This window comes from Neofelis nebulosa, chromosome 1 (assembly GCF_028018385.1).
Source record: "Neofelis nebulosa isolate mNeoNeb1 chromosome 1, mNeoNeb1.pri, whole genome shotgun sequence".
In the NCBI taxonomy this organism is placed as follows: Eukaryota; Metazoa; Chordata; class Mammalia; order Carnivora; family Felidae; genus Neofelis; species Neofelis nebulosa.
This window is the reverse complement of record NC_080782.1, coordinates 221,960,927-221,984,616: the sequence shown is the minus strand read 5'-3', so window position 1 is coordinate 221,984,616 and position 23,690 is coordinate 221,960,927. Positions and strand designations below refer to the sequence as shown.

The 23,690-nt window shown below is 37.8% G+C and overlaps 1 protein-coding gene across 14 annotated transcripts in view; it reads left to right on the top strand.

The window, feature by feature from the left end:
* CAB39L (calcium binding protein 39 like) overlaps positions 1 to 23,690 on the top strand; it is a 131,446-nt gene that overhangs the window by 40,858 nt on the left and 66,898 nt on the right. For 11 of the 14 annotated variants that reach the window (XM_058685963.1, XM_058685922.1, XM_058685929.1 and 8 more), the window contains 2 exons: positions 7,487 to 7,628; positions 11,472 to 11,636. In XM_058685963.1, the coding sequence (XP_058541946.1) occupies positions 7,518 to 7,628; positions 11,472 to 11,636 (276 nt within the window). In that variant the 5' untranslated portion in view covers positions 7,487 to 7,517. The remainder of the gene's footprint in view (positions 1 to 7,486; positions 7,629 to 11,471; positions 11,637 to 23,690) is intronic. The other 3 variants (XM_058685986.1, XM_058685979.1, XM_058685996.1) reach the window with 1 other exon arrangement.

Below are 23,690 nucleotides of genomic sequence, written 5' to 3'. Positions count from 1 at the left end.
CTTTGGGTAGGGTGGGGTGGGAAGTAGAGCAGACAGGTCTATCACCAGGAGAAACAGGGACCAAATAGCTACCAGAGATTTTCTTTTTCTTTTACTTTATGATTCAGTTGTTTCTGCTTCTATTGTTGCTATTTCCATCTCTCTCTTCTTGGAGATTTTTGGGGTGGTTTCCTTTTTAACTTGAATTCTTATTTATTTTTATTCCTGTATGAATTAATTATAATTGTAGATTCTTACCCTCCCACATGTCCTACCAACAATAACAAGGCATCCTTTCAAGAATTATTTCTGATTTTTAGCATTTATTTTGTTGAACCTTTGTGGGTTTGATTCCGTCTTGTCTCATATGATTTTTAGTAAGCATACACAATCTGTTCACACACAAATATGTTTGCTAGAGATTCAGTTATGAAGTTATAGACTTTCAGAACTCTGTAGGTTTTTGTCTATGTTCTTATGACATTTAGTTTTGTGGAAGTTCAAAGGCAACTTGACTTTTATCCTTTGTTTTTGTTAAGGTCATTTTATAGGAATGAGCTTTGAGAGCATAAATTTTGTTATTTTTAAAAGCCACAAGACACTGAATTTGGGGTGTCATCATTAATCTCAACTAGAGAAGTTCTTTAGGGGAATAGAGGTTTTGATTTTTTTTTTTTTTTTTTTTTTGTCTGCTGAAGCTATTACATCTTTCTTGCCTCTGCTTCATTTTTTAGATTTTTTTTGTTCTTGTTGGCTTCCTCCACCTCCCCCCATTGTTGTAATACCTGTTTTTGTAGGATAACACTTTATCTTTTCCACATCTCTGTAATATACATATATAGGTGCTCAGTAAGTGTTTTTTTAATGAACAAATGTAGACTGACTAATTTTGTACCTTTCAGTTGTCCTCAGTCAATTTTCCATGGGGTCGTTTCTGCTCTGTGCAGGTTTGGATTACTAGACTGTATGTGTGTGTATGGATATGTGTTTTTGATCTTTCATCTTGGCTGGGTTTTAGCTGAAGTCCTTTTCTCTCTCTCTCTCTTTTTTTTTTTTTTTTCCAGTTACGTTTGTTCTGTCTCCTACAGAGAACTGATTTGGGAGGCAACCTTTCCTGCCTAAGCCCATAGGGCATTTCTCCCCTTTCTTGGGCTGCATTTTCTTTTTTTTTTTTAAATAGACCCTACACTATTTATTGTTTATTCTGTTTACTCACTCTTGAAAATGGAAAAGTACAACAGGGCCACTGTCAGTCCATAGACGTTTGTTTGCTGCATGGCCCGCTATCAGCACTACGCTAGAGGGCATGTTGGTATGCGCGGCCTCCATAGTTTTCAGTGCTCAAGAGGCATTCCTCTAGTGTCAGTCTGTTGGACATAATCTGGCATCTTCTCCTGCCCTGCTTCCTGCTTTGCTGAAATATAATGTATATTCTAACAACTCTGAGGTGGACTTTATGGAAAAATTACTACTACCCCTTTCTCCCCAGAAGGCACCATTTTCAGGACTCTGTCATTCCTTTTGTCTCTACCTGAAGCACTTTGTCTTTAGCCATGATGGATAGATAGTAGGAGTCAAAGACAGAATGGATATGGACCAGTGATGAGCAACCTAGAGCTCACTGTATATAACCGGTCTAATTTCAAAATATGATGCTCTTTCTTTAAGAGCCCTCTCTTACAGTGTGGCAGTTCCTCAAAAAGATTAAAAATAGAACTACCGTATGATTCAGCAGTTCCACTCCTGGATATTTATCAGAAAAAATGAAAATACTAATGTGAGAAGATATATGCACCCCCATGTTCATTGCAGCATTATTTTTTTTTTAATTTTTTTAATGTTTATTTATTTTTGAAGGAGAGAGAGACAGAGTGTGTGAGTGGGGGAGGGGCAGAGAGAGAGGGAGACACAGAATCTGAAGCAGGCTCCAGGCTCTGAGCTGTCAGCACAGAGCCGGACGCGGGGCTCGAACTCACAGACCGTGAGATCGTGACCTGAGCCGAAGTCAGACGCTCAACCGACTGAGCCACCCAGGCGCCCCCATTGCAGCATTATTTACAATGGCCAAGAAATGGAAACAGCCTAAGTGCCAAGCAATAGATTAATGGATAAAGAAAATGTGCCTCCCTGCCCCTGTCCCTGTCCCTGTCCCTCTCTCTATATATAATTCACACATACGTATGATTCACCCACAAAAAAGAATGAAATCTTGCCATTGATCAATATGGATGGACACTGAGGACATTGTTCTGGGAAAGTAAGACAGACGAAGAAAGACAAATATTGTATGAGTGTACTTATGTAAGTGGAATCTAAAAACAAAACAAAACAAAAATGAGCTCATAGATGCAGAGAACATATTGGTGGTTGCCAAAGGTGGGGGGGTGGAAGTGGATGAAATGGGTGAGGGACAGTCAAAAAGTACAAAGTTCCAGTTACAAAAAGCAAATAAGTCATGGGATGCAATAAGTAAAATAAAATAATTAAACTAGTATTAACAAACAAATACAATGTATCTGGCCTTTCCCAAGGCATTTGGCAATTTTTTTCGATATCTTCATAAATGAAATGGAAAAATATGAGTTAGGGTGATATGACTAACTGAATTCACCGTTAAAGTTTTTGAAAATGAATGCCCTCATTTTATAGATAGAATAAATGACACACAGACAAGGGTGATAATTTCTGAATCATAGTGGATCAGTTACCAACCCAGACCAGATGAAGTTTTGTTTAGCAGGTAGTATTGAGTGCCGGTGGCTCATTTGTTAAATGACCAGTGGGGTAAAGGATGTGATGCACATGCAAGTGACCAGCGTGGCTGCCCAGAGTAGGAAGGGCAGTCAGGAGCTTGAGGGCGATACAGGAAGGTGTTCAGTCTAGAGGTGGGGTGGGTCTGGTTACGATCTGAAGAGAACAGAGCAGTTAGGAGAGTTTCATCTTAATTTGTGGAGGATCAGGGACGGGGGCTGCTTAGTTTGAGATACAGGTTTTGATTTCCCTCATGATATGGATCCCAGAACTGAAGAATAATGATCCTATGAAATTTAAAAATATTATTAAACTGATTTTATATATAGTGGTTATAGTAAGTAGATATAAAATATGAAAATAGCGACTTCAAGAAAGGAATACTGTATTGAGGGGCATTATACTGTGTCTTTCTTTCCCTCTGTTATATGATCTCATTGATCTTAAAATGTTTACTTTCTCCATTTAATAGTAAGTTCTAAAGAGCAAGGATTGTATTTTTCTTATGCATAGCTCTATCCTAAGTACTTAGCAAGATTCTTGTGCTTAGTTAGTACTTACTGATTGTTTGTTGAATGAAAAAGTAAATGAATAAATGAACAAACCAACACGCAAATAAAAAGTTGGGAGACAGCAGATCAGGAAATGCTGGGTAACTACCATGTTAACATGGGAGTCCTGAAAACATTTGTAATTTTACCAGAATTCTCATTAGAATTAGCTCAATACAAGGAGAACTGAGCAGAGCAATAAGTAATGAACAAAAATCACGTCATATGATACCATATTCTAATTTGTATTTTGTTTTGATGTCAGGAAGCATTTAGTTGAAATTCCCACAGTCAATTATCTTTACCTTAGTGCAGAAGAACCACATGAGGAAAAAGAACAATTACACAAATGCATTTAGCTAAAAAAAACAACTTATAATGCTAAGTATTTTATCATTAAATATTTAACAATGAAAGAATAAATGTACATTTTTTAAAAGAAAAAGTGTGTGAGTCAAAGAGCCAGAAATATCTAGGGCACTTAATTAAGACAATATCATATCTCAATTATGTCTCAATTATTATTATGTCTCAATTATTAAGACAATATCCCATCTCAACTATGTCTTTCTCTTTCATGAAATAATTTATTCATTATGACGTAGAACCTTTTGTAATAATAGCAGCTAAACATTATAGAGTACCTTACTTATACAAGGCCCTATGCAAGGTGCTCTACTTTTTAATCCTCATAATCCTAAAAGGGAGATGTTATCATCGCATCTACAGATGAGAACAGAGCCTATAGAGGGATCACATCCTGTGCCCAAGATCACTCAGGTCGGAAGCAACAATTTGCTCTGCCCAACTCTGTAATGACTGTTTCAGCACCCACCCTACTTCCACACTGCATATGCTTTTAAATTATATGCTACCTTCATTTATTTATGTGTAGGGCTGATTACTAAAGAAAAACCTAGTCTATCTTTATAATTTTATTCTTGAATTTTATTAAGGTGCATGATATAATATTCTTCTGATTCTCTCTTTTTTGCACCTGACACCATCCACTGAGAATCAGTGTGATCCTCACATGCTTTATCTTTGAATCCTCTGTCAACTTTCAGTATCCACTTTAGAGGCTCCCTGGGGTCTCTTAACTTGCTTTTCAAACTTATCCTTGCCTTGAGGGTGGGCAAGTTCCCTTCCCACTGACTTTCCCCACACTGAAAAGCTGAGGCACCCGACTGAAAACAGCATCTCTTCTGAAAACAAGAATTGTTTTTTTAGGTCTTCTGTTTTATCATCAAAATCCACACTTACCACTTTGATTTCTACTTCATAACATACACATATCTCACTGGAATTCCTGATCACAAACAACACATACTGAAGGAATTTATTGGAAGGATATAAAGTAGCTCATAGAATGGCAGAAATGCTAGAGAATCAGAATCGGGAAATAGGAATCTAGGGGGATTAGGGATTTAGGACCATAACCATGGTTTTGCTATAGGAATAGCTAGTTAGAATGCTGCTATCCACTGATGTGCATGTTTGTGTATACACGTTTGCATGATATCCTGCATTGATTAACTGCATCATTGTTAGTAAGAAAAATATTAGAAAAAATGGAATTAACCCAAATGTCCGTCGATAGGGTATTGGTAGAATAAATGATATAGTCACTTAAGAAGAAAATGGGGCACCTGGGTGGCTCAGTCGGTTAAGCATCCGACTACAGCTCAGGTCATGGTCTCGTGGTTTGTGAGCTGGAGCCCTACCTCAAGCTCTGTGCTGACAGAATAGTATATTGGATAAAAGTTATTGTAATAGAACTAACCATACACTCATAGAATGATATTCAAGATATTTTAAAAAATGGGGAAAAGTTACAAAATAATGTTTAATATTATATTTTTGTCTTAAAATATATTTATTTTGGAGGTGCCTGGGTGGATCAGTCAGTTACGTGTATGACTCTTGATTTCAGCCCGGGTCATGCTCTCACAGTCGTGAGATCAACAACTAACAGCATGGAGCCTGCTTGGGATTCCCTCTCCCTCTCTCTCTCCCCTCCCCCACTCACGTGAGCATGCCCTCTCTCAAAATAAATAAATATTTAAAATACATATATATATATACGGGGTGCCTGGGTGGCTCAGTTGGTTGAGCATCTGACTTTGGCTCAGGGCATGATCTTGTGATTTGTGAGCTTAAGCCCCAAGTCTGGCTCTGTGCTGACAGCTCAGAGCCTGGAACCTGCCTCCTCCACTCATGCTCCGTCTCTCTCCCTCTCTCTCTCAAAAATAAACATTAAAAAATTTAAAAAGTATATATATATATATATATATATATATATATATATATATATTTAGGGGCACCTGGGTGGCTCAGTCAGTTAAGCAGCCGACTTTGTCTCAGGTCATCGTCTCGCGGTTCACGAGTTCGAGCCCCGCGTCAAGCTCTATGCTGACAGTTCAGATCCTGGAGCCCGCTTCAGATTCTGTGTTTCCATCTCTCTCTCTGCCCCTCCCCTGCTCATGCTCTGTCTCTCTGTCAAAAATAAATTTAAAAAAACATTAAAAATATATATGTTTATTTCTATATGTATAAAAAATTTCAGGAGGAATATATACCAAAGTTTTTTTCTCTAGGTGGTTAATTAATGGAACACTTTGATTTATTATATCATATTTCTGAAGTGTTTGAAATGTTTTTGTTAATAACTATAAAGTACATGAATATGCCTCTCCTCGCTGAAGCTTTCAATTATAATTTTCTCCCTAATACTTATATTTTTAGTGTAAGTAGGGCAATGACAGCCATATTTAGCTTTCTCTGCTCTACGTAAATAGATGTTCTCAAAAACAAGAATTAATACTCCTTTTCCTCACTCTCCTCACCCTCCACTGTGGTAGGCCTCATTTCTTTAGTGAGTATGGCCAACTGAATATGGAAGAGTAAATACAGAACAGATTCTAAATAGTTTCACATTGTAATTTTGTGATTGTCATGGAGTAGCATTAAATATTGCTTTACCACAGTATGTAGATTCTAATCCCACTTTTGTTTTACATTTTTATTTTATCTATCACTGTTGTCATCACTCTCATCAGTTAAAATAACTAGTTTTAAATATCAGCTTATTCTCTAAAAGTACTCCTTTTCCCATTGGGATTTTTTCCCAATCATTGTATTGTAGAAAAAAATTTTAAACTCTGAGTAAAAACTATTAGGCAAAGTTTTTAAAATATGTCTTAAAATACTTATATGTATTTAAATTTGGTGTAAAACTTGATGAAACTCATTTTAGTTTGATCAATATTTAAAAAAATTGTTTTAAATGTTTTATTTATTTTTGAGCAAGAGAGCATGAGCTGGGGAGGGGTAGAGAGAGGGGAACAGAGGATCCAAAACAGGCTCTGTGCTGACAGCAGTGAGCTCAGTGCAGGGCTTGAACTCATGGACCTTGAGATCATGACCTGAGCTGACGTCAGACTCTCAAGCAACAGAGCCATCCAGGCACCCCTAATTTGATCAATATTAATGTTTCAAATTATTGAATTAAGATTATTAGAAACTTATAAGATATTTTGGTATAATAATTTAATCATGTTAAGAGTTAAAATAATTGCAAACTGGTGGAGCCACTCTGGAAACAGTATGGAGTTTCCTTACAAAGTTGGGAACTTGCAGCCCAACATTTATAGCAGCATTATCTACAATAGCCAAATTATGGAAACAGCCCAGGTGTCCATTGACTGATGAATGGATAAAGAAGATGTGGTTTATATATACACAGTGGGATATTACTTAGCCATAAAAAAGAATGAAATCTTGCCATCTGTAACAATATGGATGGACATGTAGGGCATTGTGCTAAGCGAAATGTCAGACAGAGAAAGACAAATACCATATGACTTCACTCATGTGGAATTTAAGAAACAAAACAAACAAGCAAAGGGAAGAAAAAAAGAGAGAGCAGCAAACCACGAAACAGACTCCTAAACTATAGAGAAAAAACATGGTTACCAGAGGGGAGGTGGGTGGGAGGATGGGTGAAATAGGTGATGGGGATTAAGGAGGGCACTTGTGATGAGCACTGGGTGATGTATGAAATGTTGAATCACTTCATTTTATTTATTGAACACCTGAAAATAATATTACACTGTTAACTGACCAGAATTTGATTTAAAACTTTAGGAAAAAAATTAAAAAGAGTTAAATTCATGATTTTTGTTTGCTTATTTGTTTGTTTTTAGCATTCTGTATTGGAAGAAGAGATTTCTATAGATGAAAAAGATGCCTTTGTTTAGTAAATCACACAAAAGTCCAGCAGAAATCGTGAAAACTCTGAAAGACAATTTGGCCATTTTGGAAAAGCAAGACAAAAAAACAGACAAGGTATGAACTAAAACAATAATGTTATTTTTTAAATGCATATGTTCCAAAACCAAAAACCAGTATAAAAGCTTGATGAAGAATCCCAAATACGGTCTGTGATGCTCACATAAAGTTTCTATAAATACATTTAAGTGTGGCGGGGCACCTGGGTAGCTCAGTCTGTTAAGCATCCAACTTCAGCTCAGGTCATGATCTCACAGTTCATGGGTTTGAGCCCCATGTTGAGCCCCATGTCTGTGCTGTCAGCACAGAGCCTGGAGCCTGCTTCGGATTCTGTGTGTCTCTCTCTCCCTCTCCCCTGCTCACCCTCTGTCTGTCTGTCTCTCTCTCCCTCTCAAAAATAAATAAATATTAAAAAAAATTAAAAAAAATAAATTTATTTCAGGTTTTATGCAATTGTTAAGTCTGTTACCTTGAACTCTTAGTTCACTCTCTTGAGCCTCTGACCAAACTTGGATCCCTTTAGACTATAGAGCTTAAAATCTAAGGGGTTACACTGGAATATAATGTTATACTGACATGAAGGATAAAACGGTTTTTGTTTTTTGGGTTTTGGTGGGGGTTTTTTTTGAGAGGGAGAGGGAGAGAGAGAGAGAGAGAGAGAGAGAGAGAGAGAGACAGGGCATGCACAAGTGGGAGAGGGTCCGAGAGAGAGGGAGAGAGAGAATCCCAAGCAGGCTCCATACTGTCACTGTGGAACCTGATGTGGAGCTTGGTCTCATGACTGTGAGATCATGACCTGAGCTAAAATCAAGAGTCATATGTTTAACTGGGTGAGCCACCCCAGGTACCCCAAGACATTTTTATTTAAAGATCAACTGATAATTTCTACGACAGTGAACGTCATTTTAACATTTTTCAAAGGTCCTACTAAGCAGGGTTTCCTCATAGGAAGGATTGTTTTTATTATTTTATTCCTTCAAAGGGATGTTGGATCCTGCATATTCAATTTCTCTCTAAAGTGACTAGTATATGGCAAGACTTAAGAGATCTATAAAATAAATATTCTTCAGTTCACAGTATCTTTCTATCTCAATGTATAATACAATCTTGTATTCTTATAGGAATGTAGGAATCTATTTTCTTTTTTATTTTTTTAAAATTTTTTTTCAACGTTTTTTATTTATTTTTGGGACAGAGAGAGACAGAGCATGAACGGGGGAGGGGCAGAGAGAGAGGGAGACACAGAATCGGAAACAGGCTCCAGGCTCCGAGCCATCAGCCCAGAGCCTGACGCGGGGCTCGAACTCACGGACCGCGAGATTGTGACCTGGCTGAAGTCGGACGCTTAACCAACTGCGCCACCCAGGCGCCCCTGTAGGAATCTATTTTCTATCTGACATCTTATAAGGGATGTAGAACTGTATTTTAAATTCTTGTGTAGTTGTATAATATTGAACCAAATATTGGCCCAATTAGAAGAAATGACCTCCATAAAAGAGTAAATATAAATGGCAGAAGACAGGAAAAAAAAACCATAAAAAGATACTCATTTCCATAGTAGTCAGGAAAAAGCCAATTAAAACCATAGCACATTCCTATTATACACCCACTATCTTGGCAAAAATGGAAAATGTCTCATATTAAGTGTTGGCAGGGATGGAAAGCAAATGAGAACTTTCATCCAGTGTGAAGGATAAAGTACAAACTGGTGTTACTGCTTTGGAAACCAGCTTAGTATCATCAGTCATATATGAAGATGTGCCTGTGCTAAAACCTGCAATTCCACTCCTAGGTACAAACTCTAGAGATAGTCTTGCACTTAGGCACCAGGATGCATGTATAAGAGTGTTCATAGCATTGCTCTTCATAATAACCCCTCAGTGGAAACAGCCCAAATGTCCATCAAAGGTAGAACTGAAAAATTGTAGTCTCGCCATCAATGGAATACTTGAGAGCAATGAAGTTTAAGGCACTGCTGCCTACGTGCAACCGCATGGATGAATCTCGCATACATAATACTGAGTAAAAGACGCACCTCATAAAAGGACACAGGTACTATATCAAAAAGTTCAAAATTGGCAGGACTAGACTATATTGTTTTGGAATGCAAACACAAGTAAGAAAACTATAAAGAAAACTAAAGAAATGATGCTCATCAAAGACATAAAAATATTTTCTTCTAGGTTGAAAAGGTTGCCTTCAGGTGACTTCAGGGTTTCTGAAAATACTGTGTTCTTGCCCTGTGTTATGGTCACATAGCTGTTTGCTTTATAATTATTCTAAACTATGTACAATATAAAGTACTCTTCTCTGAATAAATCTCACACTTTGAAGAGACTTCCAACCTTTAATAAATTAAGGATTGTCTCAGTCAGATCTTAAGATGTATCTGGAAATTATGTTTTTAAAGTAGTGTTATGCTGCTATGAATTACTTTTATTTAATTTGCCTTATTCTCTTAATTTCCTGCTTCAATTATAATGATTACAGTAGTACACTTGAAAGTATAAAACTATATTTCTTTTAAAATATTCAGCAAATTAAATTGTTAACTGATTGGCCTGTTCTCCTTTGCTCGCCTGCATTAATTAAAAAAGATTTATTGAGTAAATTCACATGCCATATAATTTGCTCCTTTAAAGGGCAAACTTTAAAATTTACAATTCAGTGATTTTTAGTATTCTCACAAGGTTCCACAATCATCACCAATATCAAATTCCAGAACATTTTCACCACCCCCAAAAGAAATCCTGTACTTGTTAGCAGTCATTCTTCATTCTCCCTTCCCCAAGCCTGAGCACCCACTAAATCTACTTTCTACTTCTATGGATTTTCCTATTATTCTTTAAAATATGGAGAATTTTTTTTTAAGTTTCCTAGATAGCAAAAAAAGGCAATGATTATGTGGGAGAGATAAGTGGATTAACAAAATTTAATGGGTTTTGATAATCGATTGTGTGTTTGACAATTTTTTTTTAATTTTTAAAATTTTTCTTAAAAAAATTTTTAACGTTTATTTTTGAGGGAGAGAGAGAGAGACAGAGTGTGAGCCCAGGAGGGGCAGAGAGAGGGGGAGACACAGAATCTGAAGCAGACTCCAAGCTCTGAGCTGTCAGTGCAGAGACCAACGAACGTGTGGCTCAAACTCACAAACCATGATATCATGACCTGAGCTGAAATCAAGAGTTGGATGCTTAACCGACTGAACCACCCAGATGCCCCAACAATTCAGTTTTATTACTTAGTCCGTTAAAAAATCAGAGTAATAGGAATTTGTTGAAAAACCTTAACAAATGCTTTGAATAAAGACGAGTAGCTACTCGTAGGATAGGTCTTCAAAACAGTCAATTTAATTTTTAAGAGTAAAATTTATAGTTAATTACTAGCAAAGTTGGACTATGAGTATGGTTTTAAAAGTTTTTTTTTTTTTTTTTAAGTTTGAGAGAGAGAGGGAAAGAGAGAGAGAGAGAGGGAGGAGTGGGAGCAAGAGAGAGAGGGGGAAAGAGAGAAAATCCCAAGCTGGCTCTGCACTGTCAGCATAGAGCCCAGTGTGGGGCTTGAACTCACGAACTGTGAGATCATGACCTGAGCCAAAATCAAGAGTCAGATGACTAACTGAGTGAGCCACCCAAGGACCCCGAATATGTTTTAAAAGAAGATTGTTTTTTAATTATGTTGACTAACTAGAAATACTAGAGATATTTTTTATGTGAATAAATTTTTGCAACATTTTCCAAAATAGAAAAAGAAATGTCTATGAAAAAGTGTTTTTTTGTTTGTAACTGTAGTGTTCTTTGATCATAAATAAACAGGATCCAAAAAGTAGATTTGTTCGTTTGTTTGTTGATAGCTTGAAAATATTCATTCCTCATAACTATGAGTGTATTTTTTGTTCACCAGGCTTCTGAGGAAGTGTCGAAATCACTGCAAGCAATGAAAGAAATTCTGTGTGGTACAAATGACAAGGAGCCTCCCACAGAAGCCGTGGCTCAGCTCGCACAAGAGCTCTATAACAGTGGCCTGCTGGTGACATTGATTGCTGACCTACAGCTGATAGACTTTGAGGTAAACTATCTGTAAAAGGATGACGCTTCTGTTTTTTAATTTTAGTGTATACAAGATCATAAATACTTGACTTTTTCTATTATTACCATTCATATATTATATAAAACCCCAGTATTTTTCTAAAACTTCTAAAATTTCTTTAATAAAGCAAAAATGTATCTTATAGTTAAGTCTTCTGCCGGTAGGTAGCAAGGTTGGTGGTCAATAATAATAGTAATAATAAGAGATAACTTTGAGTGCTTACACATGCCATACAGTTCTAAGCACTCATCTCCTTTAATCCCCCCCCCCCTTTTTTTTTAAATTTTTATTCTCAAGTTAGTTAACATACAGTATAGTCCTGGATTCAGGAGTAGAACATAGTGACTCATCTCTTACATATGACACCCAGTGCTCATTCAGAAGAGTGCCTCCATAATGCCCATCACCCATTTAACTCACCCCTCACGCCCTCATCTCCTTTAATTCTTAAAACTACCTATGTGATTGCTACTATATGATTAGCCTCATTTTACTGATGAAGAACCTAAAGTTCAAAGATAATAAGTAATTTGTGCAGTCACTCAGGTACTTAAGAGCCTAAGCTGTATTCAAACTTAATGTCTCTCAGGCCTGTTCATTTAGTTAAAGTATTATACCAATGATTTAAGAAGTTTGTTAAATGCTAGTAATATAGGATATTTATCTCATTTTGAAAGCAGTTATACCTCATTTATCTAGATAATAAGTGAGCTAAATAAAAAAAAAATTTAGAAATGTTAAATGGTGAATAAGTATAGGGATTTAATTACCTGTGGCCTGAGAGCAGTGTTTTTCAGTGAACAGGCTGTATGTAAGGCAAGTTTGGCCATTGGCTGTTTGAGTGATGGAAGTCAGTTTTGATTTGTTTGCTGTTTTGTTACCACCATTACTAAGTGCTTGGGTTTCTATTGATTTTCAGAGATAGAAGAAAATGCAAATTTCTGGAATAGCTTTTAGTTTTCTCACTGAGGAGATGAAAGGAAAACTAATTATGGTGATTACAGTGATTAGACCAAGATAAGGTCAGGGCTCTGGGGATCTGTGGAAATACTAGCTCACAGCTCTCTGGATGGCTTAGATAGGGGAAGATTTTTGGCTGAGGGCACGGGGAGGAGGAATGCAGAGCAAGACTGTTCTGGAGACGCGAAGCCAGGTGTGTTGGCTGAACACTATACTGAGTGGAGGACCCCAAAGGGTCCAGACTTCAACTCATCCTTCCTTTCAGACACACCTGCCTTTTTCTTTCTTTCCTTCCCTTATCTATTCTTCTGTCTTTGACATTTCTGCTCAATAATCTCTTTTCCTACTTTCTCTTTCCTAGCTCGCTCACTCGCGCTCCCCATCTTACTCTTCACTTTTTAAACTGGCCATATGTGGAATGAAGTGTAGTTTTATCATTGCATCTGTGTATTTTCATGTTTCTTTTATTTAGTTTCAAATGAGATATTATGAACATTTATAGGAGTCGTGCCTAGTGGAAAAATACTTGGAATTAAAATTGTTTAGAGTCCCTGCTGTGCCATTTGATAGTAATGTAACCTCTTTGAGACTAACTTTTGTCATCTCTAAAATAGGAAAAGTATGAACTTCCAGCAGTTTTAAATATTAAACTGAATTTAAAAAATACATGTTGTATAAGAACAATAAATACATGTACAGACTATACACAAATGTCAGATAGTATATACTTATTTCCTCTCTTAAACTGAAGTTAAATGTAAGCTGGTTTATTTTTGTTATAACCCTTGATTTTTTTTGTTTATTATTTTAATTTTAGATTTAGTTAATCAGTGACCATAAATGGGAAAAATACTCCCTATTCTTGGATTATGGTATTATATTTCTATAAATCTATTGTTTTGCAGATTTCCCTCAAAGCAGCAGTATATTAAGCCATTATCGTGATTAATTAATATGTTAGCTTGAGTTGGTTTATGAGATTAGCCCAATTTGCAGTTGGATGCTGGAAGAAATATGACCAAGGATGGTTATGTTTTGAAGAATGAGTCAGGGATGAGATGTCATGAGGTCCAGTGAACTAGGAAAGTCTTGAGCAGCCACAGAATAGTGTTGGTTCAAAGCACTACCCAAGAATTAGGGAGGTAAGAGTATATCAAGACAGACTTCGGGTATCTTGCAACTTTGCTTAGCATTGGCTTAGATAACAAAAGAGGAACAATAAGAACTACTTATACAAGACTGTCAGTTAAGTGTCTGACTCTTGGTTTTGACTCAGGTCATGATCTCAAGGTTCGTGAGTTCGAGCCCCACATCAGGCTCCGTGCTGACAGTGGGGAGCCTGCTTGACGTTCTCTCTCTCTCTCTCTCTCTCTCTCTCTCTCTCTCTCTCTGTTTGCCTCCCATCTCTCAACAAATAAATAAACATTAAAAAAATATTTTTGGATTAAGACATCCAGTTGCCTAAAAGTTGACTTACACGTTATCAAGTCAACTTTTACTGTCTGGAATCCTTAGGGAAAGAAGTATCTTTCTGAATATTTTCATTTTCCACGTAAGTGAAGATTAATTCTTCAAATAAAGGAAGTCAAACAAATTACTTATGTGGATTACATTTTCTCTAAAATGCATTGTATACTTGCCCTTCCCCAAAGTAGTATTCTAGATATAATTTTTTACTGTTGACTCAGAACTAACATTATGAAGATCTGTTGTTGTAGCAATAAAACAGCAGACAGTTCTTTTTGTTTTCAACTTTACTAAGGTATAATTGACCTGACAGTTCTTTCTTGACTTTGTCCATTCAACTGATGTAACATGATGCCTAGAACTCTGTTATAAATGAATGTGATACTCAGTAGGTGCGGCTGTCCTTCTCAAGCCCATAAAAAAATAGACACTTGTAAGTACTTCTTGGTTGACTAAGTGAAAAGCAGTTAAAATTTAGGACAGTTCAATTTTAAGCATTCCACTGATGTCATACAGTATTTTCAGGAAGGAGGCACCATTTGTAGCATTATTAGCTTACTTGCAGAAATGTGCTATATATCTCTATGGACTGGAGGTACTAACCGTCAGCCTGCAAAGCAGCATCTTTCTTTTTTTTTTTTTTTTAATTTATTTTTGGGACAGAGAGAGACAGAGCATGGACGGGGGAGGGGCAGAGAGAGAGGGAGACACAGAATCGGAAACAGGCTCCAGGCTCCGAGCCATCAGCCCAGAGCCTGACGCGGGGCTCGAACTCACGGACAGCGAGATCGTGAGATCGTGACCTGGCTGAAGTCGGACGCTTAACCGACTGCGCCACCCAGGCGCCCCATGCAGCATCTTTCTATCTCAAGCCTAAAGTATCCATATAAGCTAGTGACAGCTTGAAAAAATTCATCCTAACTTTAGAACTCAGTCTAATCACACAGAACTCTGCCCTGCTTGTCTCTTGGTTCGTAGGTAGAACTGGTATAGTCCCTTCTGGATTGAAAGTATCTTGAGTACTAGAACCCTGTTTCCCACACCTAATGCTATACACACTGGTTGGTTGAGTGAATGAATGAATGAATGAATGTAGGCATGAGAATGAGAGATTGAAGCAGAGGTAAGGGAATTAGACCAAAGGAAAGTGTTCTGAATGCAGCAATAAGCCAGTTTTCTTGAAGAATTAGTAAATTGTTTAGAAGATAATTCAAGAGCGATGATAACATTCTAGTAAGTGAATAGCCTCTCATGGGGTTTTTGGAGAGTACAATAGTCATCTGACTGCAAAATTTCTGGTATGTGTTTATAACAGGAAGAAAAAGATATTATTTAGGGATGGGCTATAGCTTTTGTCAGATAAACTAAAAGGATGGGACATTCCTTACAGAGAAAAGTGAACTTTTAGAAGACACCGAGATGGGTTTTTTTGTTAGTTGCAAAAGTTTAGGTCTCTAGGCAATGTCTGGAAGGAAAAGACTAAAAGGGAAGAGCTTAAATTTCCTTTTTGCAGAGTAAAGTAACAGAAATTTGAGAAATGCCCTCTCTTTGGCTATGATTGATAGAAGTAGGGGAAAGTTTTGGAGTGAGGGAAAGAGATTCCAGAACCATGACAGAGAGAAGGGACTTAAGGAAAAAGATGATCAGGAATTCTGACAAACCTTTAAAAATAGCGATTCATAGAATTCAATTTGAAATTGTTTCTGCACTATGCTATAATTACCCTTTGTTACCTTTAAACCTTTGATAAAAGAACTATGTACTAACAGTATATGCTGAGTGAAGGAGAAAGGGTGGTTTTCTATACTTGGAGGCAACGGGGTGTTGAGGAAATAACTAGCTGCAGGAGGAAGGACCGGGAACAGGGTTGAGGGGAGCTTGGAGCAGGGGTTCAGAATCCAGAGCTGACAACAGTGATGGTGGCCATGGCAGTGGCTTAGATTGGGTAGCAGGCACTGCCTTGGGAAACTGTGTGACAAACCCATTTCTCCTTCAGGAATCCAGAGCAAAGTGGTCCATTGGAGAGGGGAAAGTACTGGAGGATCCTACTATTTTGTAAATAAGGGTAGTTAGGAGGCGCACCTTCGAGTTAAAATTGTGGGTGGCTCAGTCAGTTAAGTGGCCGACTTCAGCTCAGGTCATGATCTCACAGTTTGTGAGTTCAAGCCCCACGCTGGGCTCCGTGCTGACAGCTCAGAGCCTGGGGCCTGCTTTGGATTCTGTGTCTCCCTCTCTCTCTGACCCTCCCCCACTCACACTCTGTGTCTCTCTCACTCTCAAAAATAAGTATTAAAAAAAAAAAAATGGGGCGCCTGGGTGGCTCAGTTGGTTAAGCGCCCAACTTCAGCTCAGGTTGTGATCTCCCAGTTTGTGGGTTGGAGCCCCTCATTGGGCTCTGTGCTGACAGCTCAGAGCCTGGAGCCTGCCTCAGATTCTGTGTCTCCCTTTCTCTCTGCCCCTCCCTTGCTCATGCTCTGTCTCTCTCTGTCTCAAAAATAAATAAAACATTAAAAAAAAATTAAAAAAAAAAAAGAAAGTCTCATTACTTTATAGCCATAAATTTTTAATCTAATCCTTTAGGCCTTAAAGTTGCTGACAGAAAGGAACTACTTCTGCATATTATTATGAGGTTAAAAAAAAAAAAGACTTGTGGCTGAGATTGCAAATCTTCAGATTTTATGGGCTCAGGATCAAACTCAGAGCTGTGTTTTTTGAGGTTTGGCCACTATTCAAGACACAGCTTCAGACTCTGATGTTTTGAAACACAATGTGATAGGAGATCAAAGGATGAAATTTATTGATGCATTCATTTTAAAGAAAGGCAGGTGTGCCTTGCAAAACTAGGGTGGATGCAAAGTCATCTGTTCGGGCTGAATTAGAAAGTAGTTCAAAGAAGCAGAAAACTTTCTGCTATGATAATTTAATCTCTAAGGCTTAATTCTTGCTACATTAAATAAAAGTCAGCAAAATGAGTACTTCAGTATCAGCTTCTCATTAACCCATTTTATGGTCCTAAATTTTTGAAGATTTCTGTCCCTTTTTAAAAATCCTTTTCTGTTCCCTGGCCTCCTCTTTAAAGTGGTCCTTCGCCTTTGGTTTTATTACTATAAAAACGAAAAATCATAAAGCCTTAAGACATAAGCTTTGACTATGCTTCATGCATAATTTGAAATGCTTACCATGTGTATAGGGCATTGATTCTACTTGGTCTTCATTCTGTTTGGTTGTTTATATATTTTGCACCTGCCATTAAACAAATTAAGTTACAGAATTTACAATTACAGGTGAGGAAATACTATATCATATTAAATGGAATTTTATGTTATTGTTACCCTAATGCCCTCTTAAAATAATGAATATAAACTTTAGAAGCATTTATCCTATAAAGGTACATAATATGTAGGTGATTTAAAATGGTGTTGGAATCAGGCCCTTAATCAGAAGCATAACATGTTAATTGGTTGTATTCTCCCTATAAAGACAGTGACCATTTTACTTTGACCCTACTATACTTTTTAAGCAATGTAACCTGCCATAAAGATTAAGACTGCTCATGCCATGTATAATGTACAGAATGTTTTGTCCCCTCTGTTTTCTGGGGAACACTGGCTCCTTCCCCACCCACGTGGTTACAGTGGGAGCAGCCATTTTGCGTGGCTTGACGCCCTGCCCCCCACACACAGCTGATTGGCTTAGTAGTGGATATCTGATCAAAGGGACAGGACCACAGTATTCTGCAGGATTCTGGAAGTAAAACTGAGGTAGAACCTCAGTCTCCAACCAGGAGCTAATGGTATTCCACGCGATTTCTGTATCGATGGTCAGGTTTCCTACCATGTAAATGAAAAAAGTAGGAAGCCAGCCTGCAGAAAAGACAGAAAGAAGAATGATGATGAGGAGAGAAATAGAGGGTCAGAGAGAGATAGAGGGCCATCCTTGATGGGATTCGTGTCATAGGTAAATATAATTATACTGAAAAAAATTTGAGAGCAACTCATCCTGAGCTAGCCTGTGTTTGGGTTCTTTGAAACTTTCCCAGTACCTGTAAGTTAGTTTAGCTTGAATTTTAGTCCCCTGCAAAAGTACTCATCCATGCAGTGAATACTCCCCACCCCCAGCTCTGCTTATCTAGTTCTGCTCCCGAAAGTCAGTACAAACATTTGCCCTACACACCTTAGCTCTCCCCGTCCCACTCTGCAAGGCCAACCTGTACAAGAGCAGAAGGGAGAAAGAAGCGAACAGAGGAGAGAAGTCAATGGCTACAATTATGTTTCATCTTTTTAAAAGTTAAGGTATAATTTACAAACAGTGACATTCTCTCTTTTTAATATGCAGTTCTGTGATATAGGAAAATTCCATCACCCCCCAAATTTTCCCTTGCCCCTTTGTAATCCTCTCCTTTTCCTACCATCAGCTGCTGGCAACCACTGGTCCATCTTCTGTCCCTGTATTGTTTGCCTTTGTAGGTGTGTAAATGGAATCGTGCAAAATGTAGCCTTTTGAGTCTGTCTTCTTGCATATAGTGTAATGCATTTAGGATTCGTCCATGTTGTTGCTGTGTATCAGGAGTTTGTTCCTTTTCATCACTGAGTAGTATTCCACTGCGTGGATATACCAACAGACCATTTATCCATTCTCCAGTTGAAGGATATTTGAGGAATTTCAAATTTCAAATAACACCTTTATAACCATTTATGTACAGTTGTGTGTGCCAATGTAGGTTTTCATTTCACTTGGGTAAATACCTAGGAGTAGGATTATTGGGCAGTATTTGGATTTTTTGTTTGTTTGCTTTGGCTTTGGTTTTTAACTTCAGTCACTGATGTAAGTGTTGGTGGTATATCATTGTGATTTTAATTTGCAGCCTCCTAATGACTCATGTTGTTGAGCATCTTCTCATGTGTTCATTTGCCACCATATCTCTTCCTTTGTGAATTGTCTATATAGATCTTTTGCCCTCTTTTTATTTGGTTGTTGAATTTTGAGAATTCTTTATATATCTTGTATACAAGTCAATGGACTTGTATACAAGGCACCACTTTAAAGTGGGTGCCTGCTCTGTTTTACTCCCGTATTTGCCTTCTCTTACTTATGTTATCAGCGAAGGGTGCTCTTTATCATTAGTTACTTCTGATTGCTGTTCATTGCTTCTTTCTTCCTTCTTTTTCTTTTTCCTTATTTAACTCCAGTGATACTTCCATATGTATCATTCATTCTGCAAATAATCTTTGAGCATCTCCCGTCAGGGCTGACCTTTTTGATTTTACCAGCTTAACGCAAGTGCTTCTTCAAAGAGGTTTGGTATCTGTTCACTTACATTATATGTTATTTTAGAATTACTGGCTAATTTAAGGCATTTTTGGTCATTTCTAGATGTTGTTTTATTATCATGAAACATTTTCTTGTCTTTTTTTTTTGACCACTTCTAGATCCAGAACTTGAGACCTAGCAGTCTGATGGTTGGCTGAAGACTGGTTTTGAAATAGTTAAGGCTTTACTCTAGTTAGTGTGATGAATGGATATCTGCATAGGTTATGTATTATGGAAAGACTATCATTAATCATCTTGTACCTGTTTAAGGTTTCTCTAATCCTTTCCATTCCGATCCTTTCCTCTGATGTGAGAAACTGTTCCTGGTATCAGAGCTTGTTTTTGTTATCCACAGGGGGCTTCCTTTGCCTTTGCACACTATTTGCTAATGAACCAGAAGAATGTTTTTCTCTGTGTAAAAGTTGGATAGAGTTCTGTGGAGCTTCATTTCTACTGTTCACTGGAATGCCGTATGGAAATGTTCTTGTGGCATTTCACTGGGAAGTATGAAGACATGCTCTTATGACTTTTCAAAGAGGACTGATATTACGTAGTATTACTGTAGAGTCCAGAATGGTTTGAATAAAATATTTTATTTTTAATTTAAATTTCATTTTAAATTTTATTTATATTTACAGCTGTACCTCTTATACAAGTGTACTGCTTAACATCTATATAAATGAAATTGAGATAGCATGAAGTAGCATACTAGAACCTTTTTTAGTATTTTAAAATTATGAGAGCAACTGGCCCTAAAGCATCCTTTTATTTGTTTTTAAACATTTATTTATTTTGAGAGAGAGAGAGTGCGAGCAGGGGAGAGGCAGAGAGAGAGAGAGAGAGTGAGAGAGAATCCAAAGCAGGCTACGTGTTGGGTGTGGAGCCTGACTTGGGGCTCGATCCCACAATCCAGGGATCATGACCTGCACCAAAATCAAGAGCCAGACACCCAACCAACTGGGCCACTGGGTGCTCCATCTAATACATCCTTTTAAATTGAAGGCTCAGCTCTAATTTTCTAAATTTGGATTTTATGTAGTGTTTTTTCTTAAAGGAAGATATAATTTGCTTTCCCAAGTGCCTGTGTTTTTTTTGTTGTTTGTTTTTTTATCTTTCTTTCTCCTCTTCTCTTAAATTCTTTCTTCTTCCCTGGCTCCCTTTCTTTTCTGCTTTCTTAATTCTCTGTCTTTCTCCCTTATTTCCACCCCTCTCTGTTTCTCTCCACGGAATAAAGTGAAAGCAATGGATAGCCATATATTTTTCTTATATTTAATTATTGCCAACATTTTGATATTATTTCTGTCAGTTACATATACCATAATTTATGTAAACATGCCTAATTCTGGACATATTGTTTCTAACTCTATAGTATCACCACTATGATTAAGACCTCTGTGCCTGAAATTTTTCTTCTGTATTTAACATTGTTATTTAGGATTATTTCCTCAGGCTAGATTTCCCAGTTTGAGATTCTAGAACATCATTCAGGTATTATTTAATTGCTTTATATCCTCACCAGCAATGTATGAGAACCAGCATCAAATTTTACCATTTAAAAAATTCTGGGATGGGGCACCTGGGTGGCCCAGTCGGTTAAGGATCTGACTTTAGCTTAGGTCATGATCTCACAGTTTATGAGTTTGAGCCCCACATCAGACTCTGTGCTCACAACTTGGAGCCTGGAGCCTGGAGCCTGCTTCAGATTCTGTGTCTCCCTCTCTCTCTGCCCCTCCCCCACTCGTGCTCTGTCTCTCTCTCTCAAAAATAAATAAACATTAAAATATTAAAACAAATTAATTCTGGGACTCTGGACTTAGATGACAACATAGGAGGCTCCTGAATTTCCCTCCTCCTATGGATAAACAGAATGTACAGTTATACGTGTGGGAATTCCCTCTGAGAGAAACCCAGAAATTCAGCTAAGTGATCCCTACTCATTGAGCAAATGAGAAAATACCCACATCAAAATGAGTGGGAAAAGCTGAGACATACTCTGGCCATAGACCCTACCCACTGGCATAGCACCATGCTGTTGGGAGGGAATCCTAACACCCATCTTCTCTTTGAGGAGCAAAGGGTTTGAACCACACATCTAGTGCCCCTACTTTTAAGGCTGTCAGCTGAGGGATGGGCCCCAAATCACCTATGTATGAAAGCTAAAAGGGCTTGCATTCACAAGTCCCAAAGGACTCTAGCAAACAAAGGAGCAGTTCACGGGTGCATGAGCACTTGCTGTAACTATCCCTGACTCCCCCGGCTAGGCACAGAGGAAGCCGACAGAAACAACCATCTCCCAGTCTTTCTCTGGAAGGGGGTTTGATGCATACTTTACAAGCTGCTGTGTGAGGTTCTGGCCTTTAATTAACATGGATCTACTTGCTGGCTACAGTCTTCCAAAGGGCCCAGAAGAGCTAGTGGGCGCTTCCCCTGCTTTCTTCCACCAGCTTGCTCCGATAAGAAAAACAATAATAAATAATGCAGGGAAATCTCATGTACCTTGCCCAGTTTCCCTGATGGCAATATCCTGCAAAACTATAGGGCAGTAACATGATGAGCATATTGATATTGATAAAGTCAAGATATAGAAATTTTCCATCACTACAAAGATCCCTCCACTTGCCCTTTTATAGCCACTCACCTCTGACCTCTAGCAACCACTAATCTGTTCTTCATTTCTGTAATTTTGTCAATTCAAGAATATCATGTAACTGGACAATGTGTAATCCTTTAAAAAAATTTGTTTTGAGTTGACACACAATGTTACATTAGTTTCAGGTGTACAACATAGTGATTCCATAAGTTTATAATTTATGCTGTACTCACCACAAGTGTAGCTACCGTCTATTCCCATATATCACTATTACAATATCATTGACTATTTTCATTATGCTGTCTTGATTTATTTCTTCCATAACTGGAAGCCTGTTTTCCTACTCCCCTTCACCCATTTTACCAATACCCCCACTTTCCTCTCCTCTGGTAACCATGAATTCATTCTGTGTTTATAGGTCTATTACTGCATTTTACTTGTTTATTCATTTGTGGGTTTTTTTTTTAGATTCCACATGAGTGAAATCATATGGTATTCATCTTCCTCAGTCTGACTTATTTCACTTAGAATAATACTCTTTATGTCCATCCATATTGTCTCAGATGGCACAATCTTATTCTTTTTTATAGCTGTGTGATATTACAGTGTATATATATCACATCTCTCTTACCCATTTGTCTGTCGATGGCCATTTAGATTGTGTAACCTTTTGTTGCTGGCACTTTTCACTCAGCATAATTCCTCAAGATTCATCCAGGCTGTGGCATGTATCAAAGTTCATTCCTTTTGGGGGTACCTGAGTGGCTCAGTCAGTTAAGCATCCGACTCTTGAATTCTGCTCAGATCATGATCTCAGGGTTTGTGAGATCCAGCTCTGCATCAGGCTCCACACTAGTGGCACAGAGCCTGACTGGGTTTCTCTCTCTCCCTTCCTTCTCTTTGCCCCTCACCCAAATAATAAATAAGTAATCTTTAAAAAAAAAAATCATTCCTTTTTTATTGCTGAGCCCCTGGTATGGATGTAGCATAGTCTGTTTCACCATTTACCTGTGGGAGAATTTCTAGGTTGTTTCTAGCTTTTGGTTATCATAAATAAAGCTGCTATGAACATTCATGGCCAGGTTTCATTTCTCTGTGATAAATACTAGGAGTGCAACACCAATATAGTAGTTGCATGTTAAGTTTTTAAAGAAATTGCCAAATCGTTTTCCAGATTGACCATACATATTAGATCTCCCACCAGCAGTGTACAAGTGTAGTTTCTCTGCATCTTTGTCAGCATTTGCTGTTGTCACTTTTTTATTTTAGCCATTTTGATAGGTATATGTAGTAATTTCTCCTGGTGGTCTTAATTTGCATTTCCCTAATGGCTAATTATGTTGAACATCTTTTATGTGCTTGTAGTCATCTGTAGATCTTTGGTGAAATATCTCTTCATGTCTTTTGCCCATTTTCTAATTGGTTTGTATTTTGTACTGTTAAGTTCTGAGGGGAGCACCTGGGTGGCTCAGTCAGTTAAGCATCTGACTCTTGATTTCAGCTCAGAACATCAGTCATGGTCGTAAGATCGAGCCCCGTATCGGGCTCTGTGCTGAGTGTGGAGCCTGCTTGGGATTCTGTCTCTCCATCTCTGCAACTTCCCTGCTTGTTCTCTGTCTCTCTCTCAAAATAAATAAACATTCAAAAAAAAAGTTCTGAGGACTCTTTACATATTCTAGACACTAGGTTTTTGTCATATATATGTT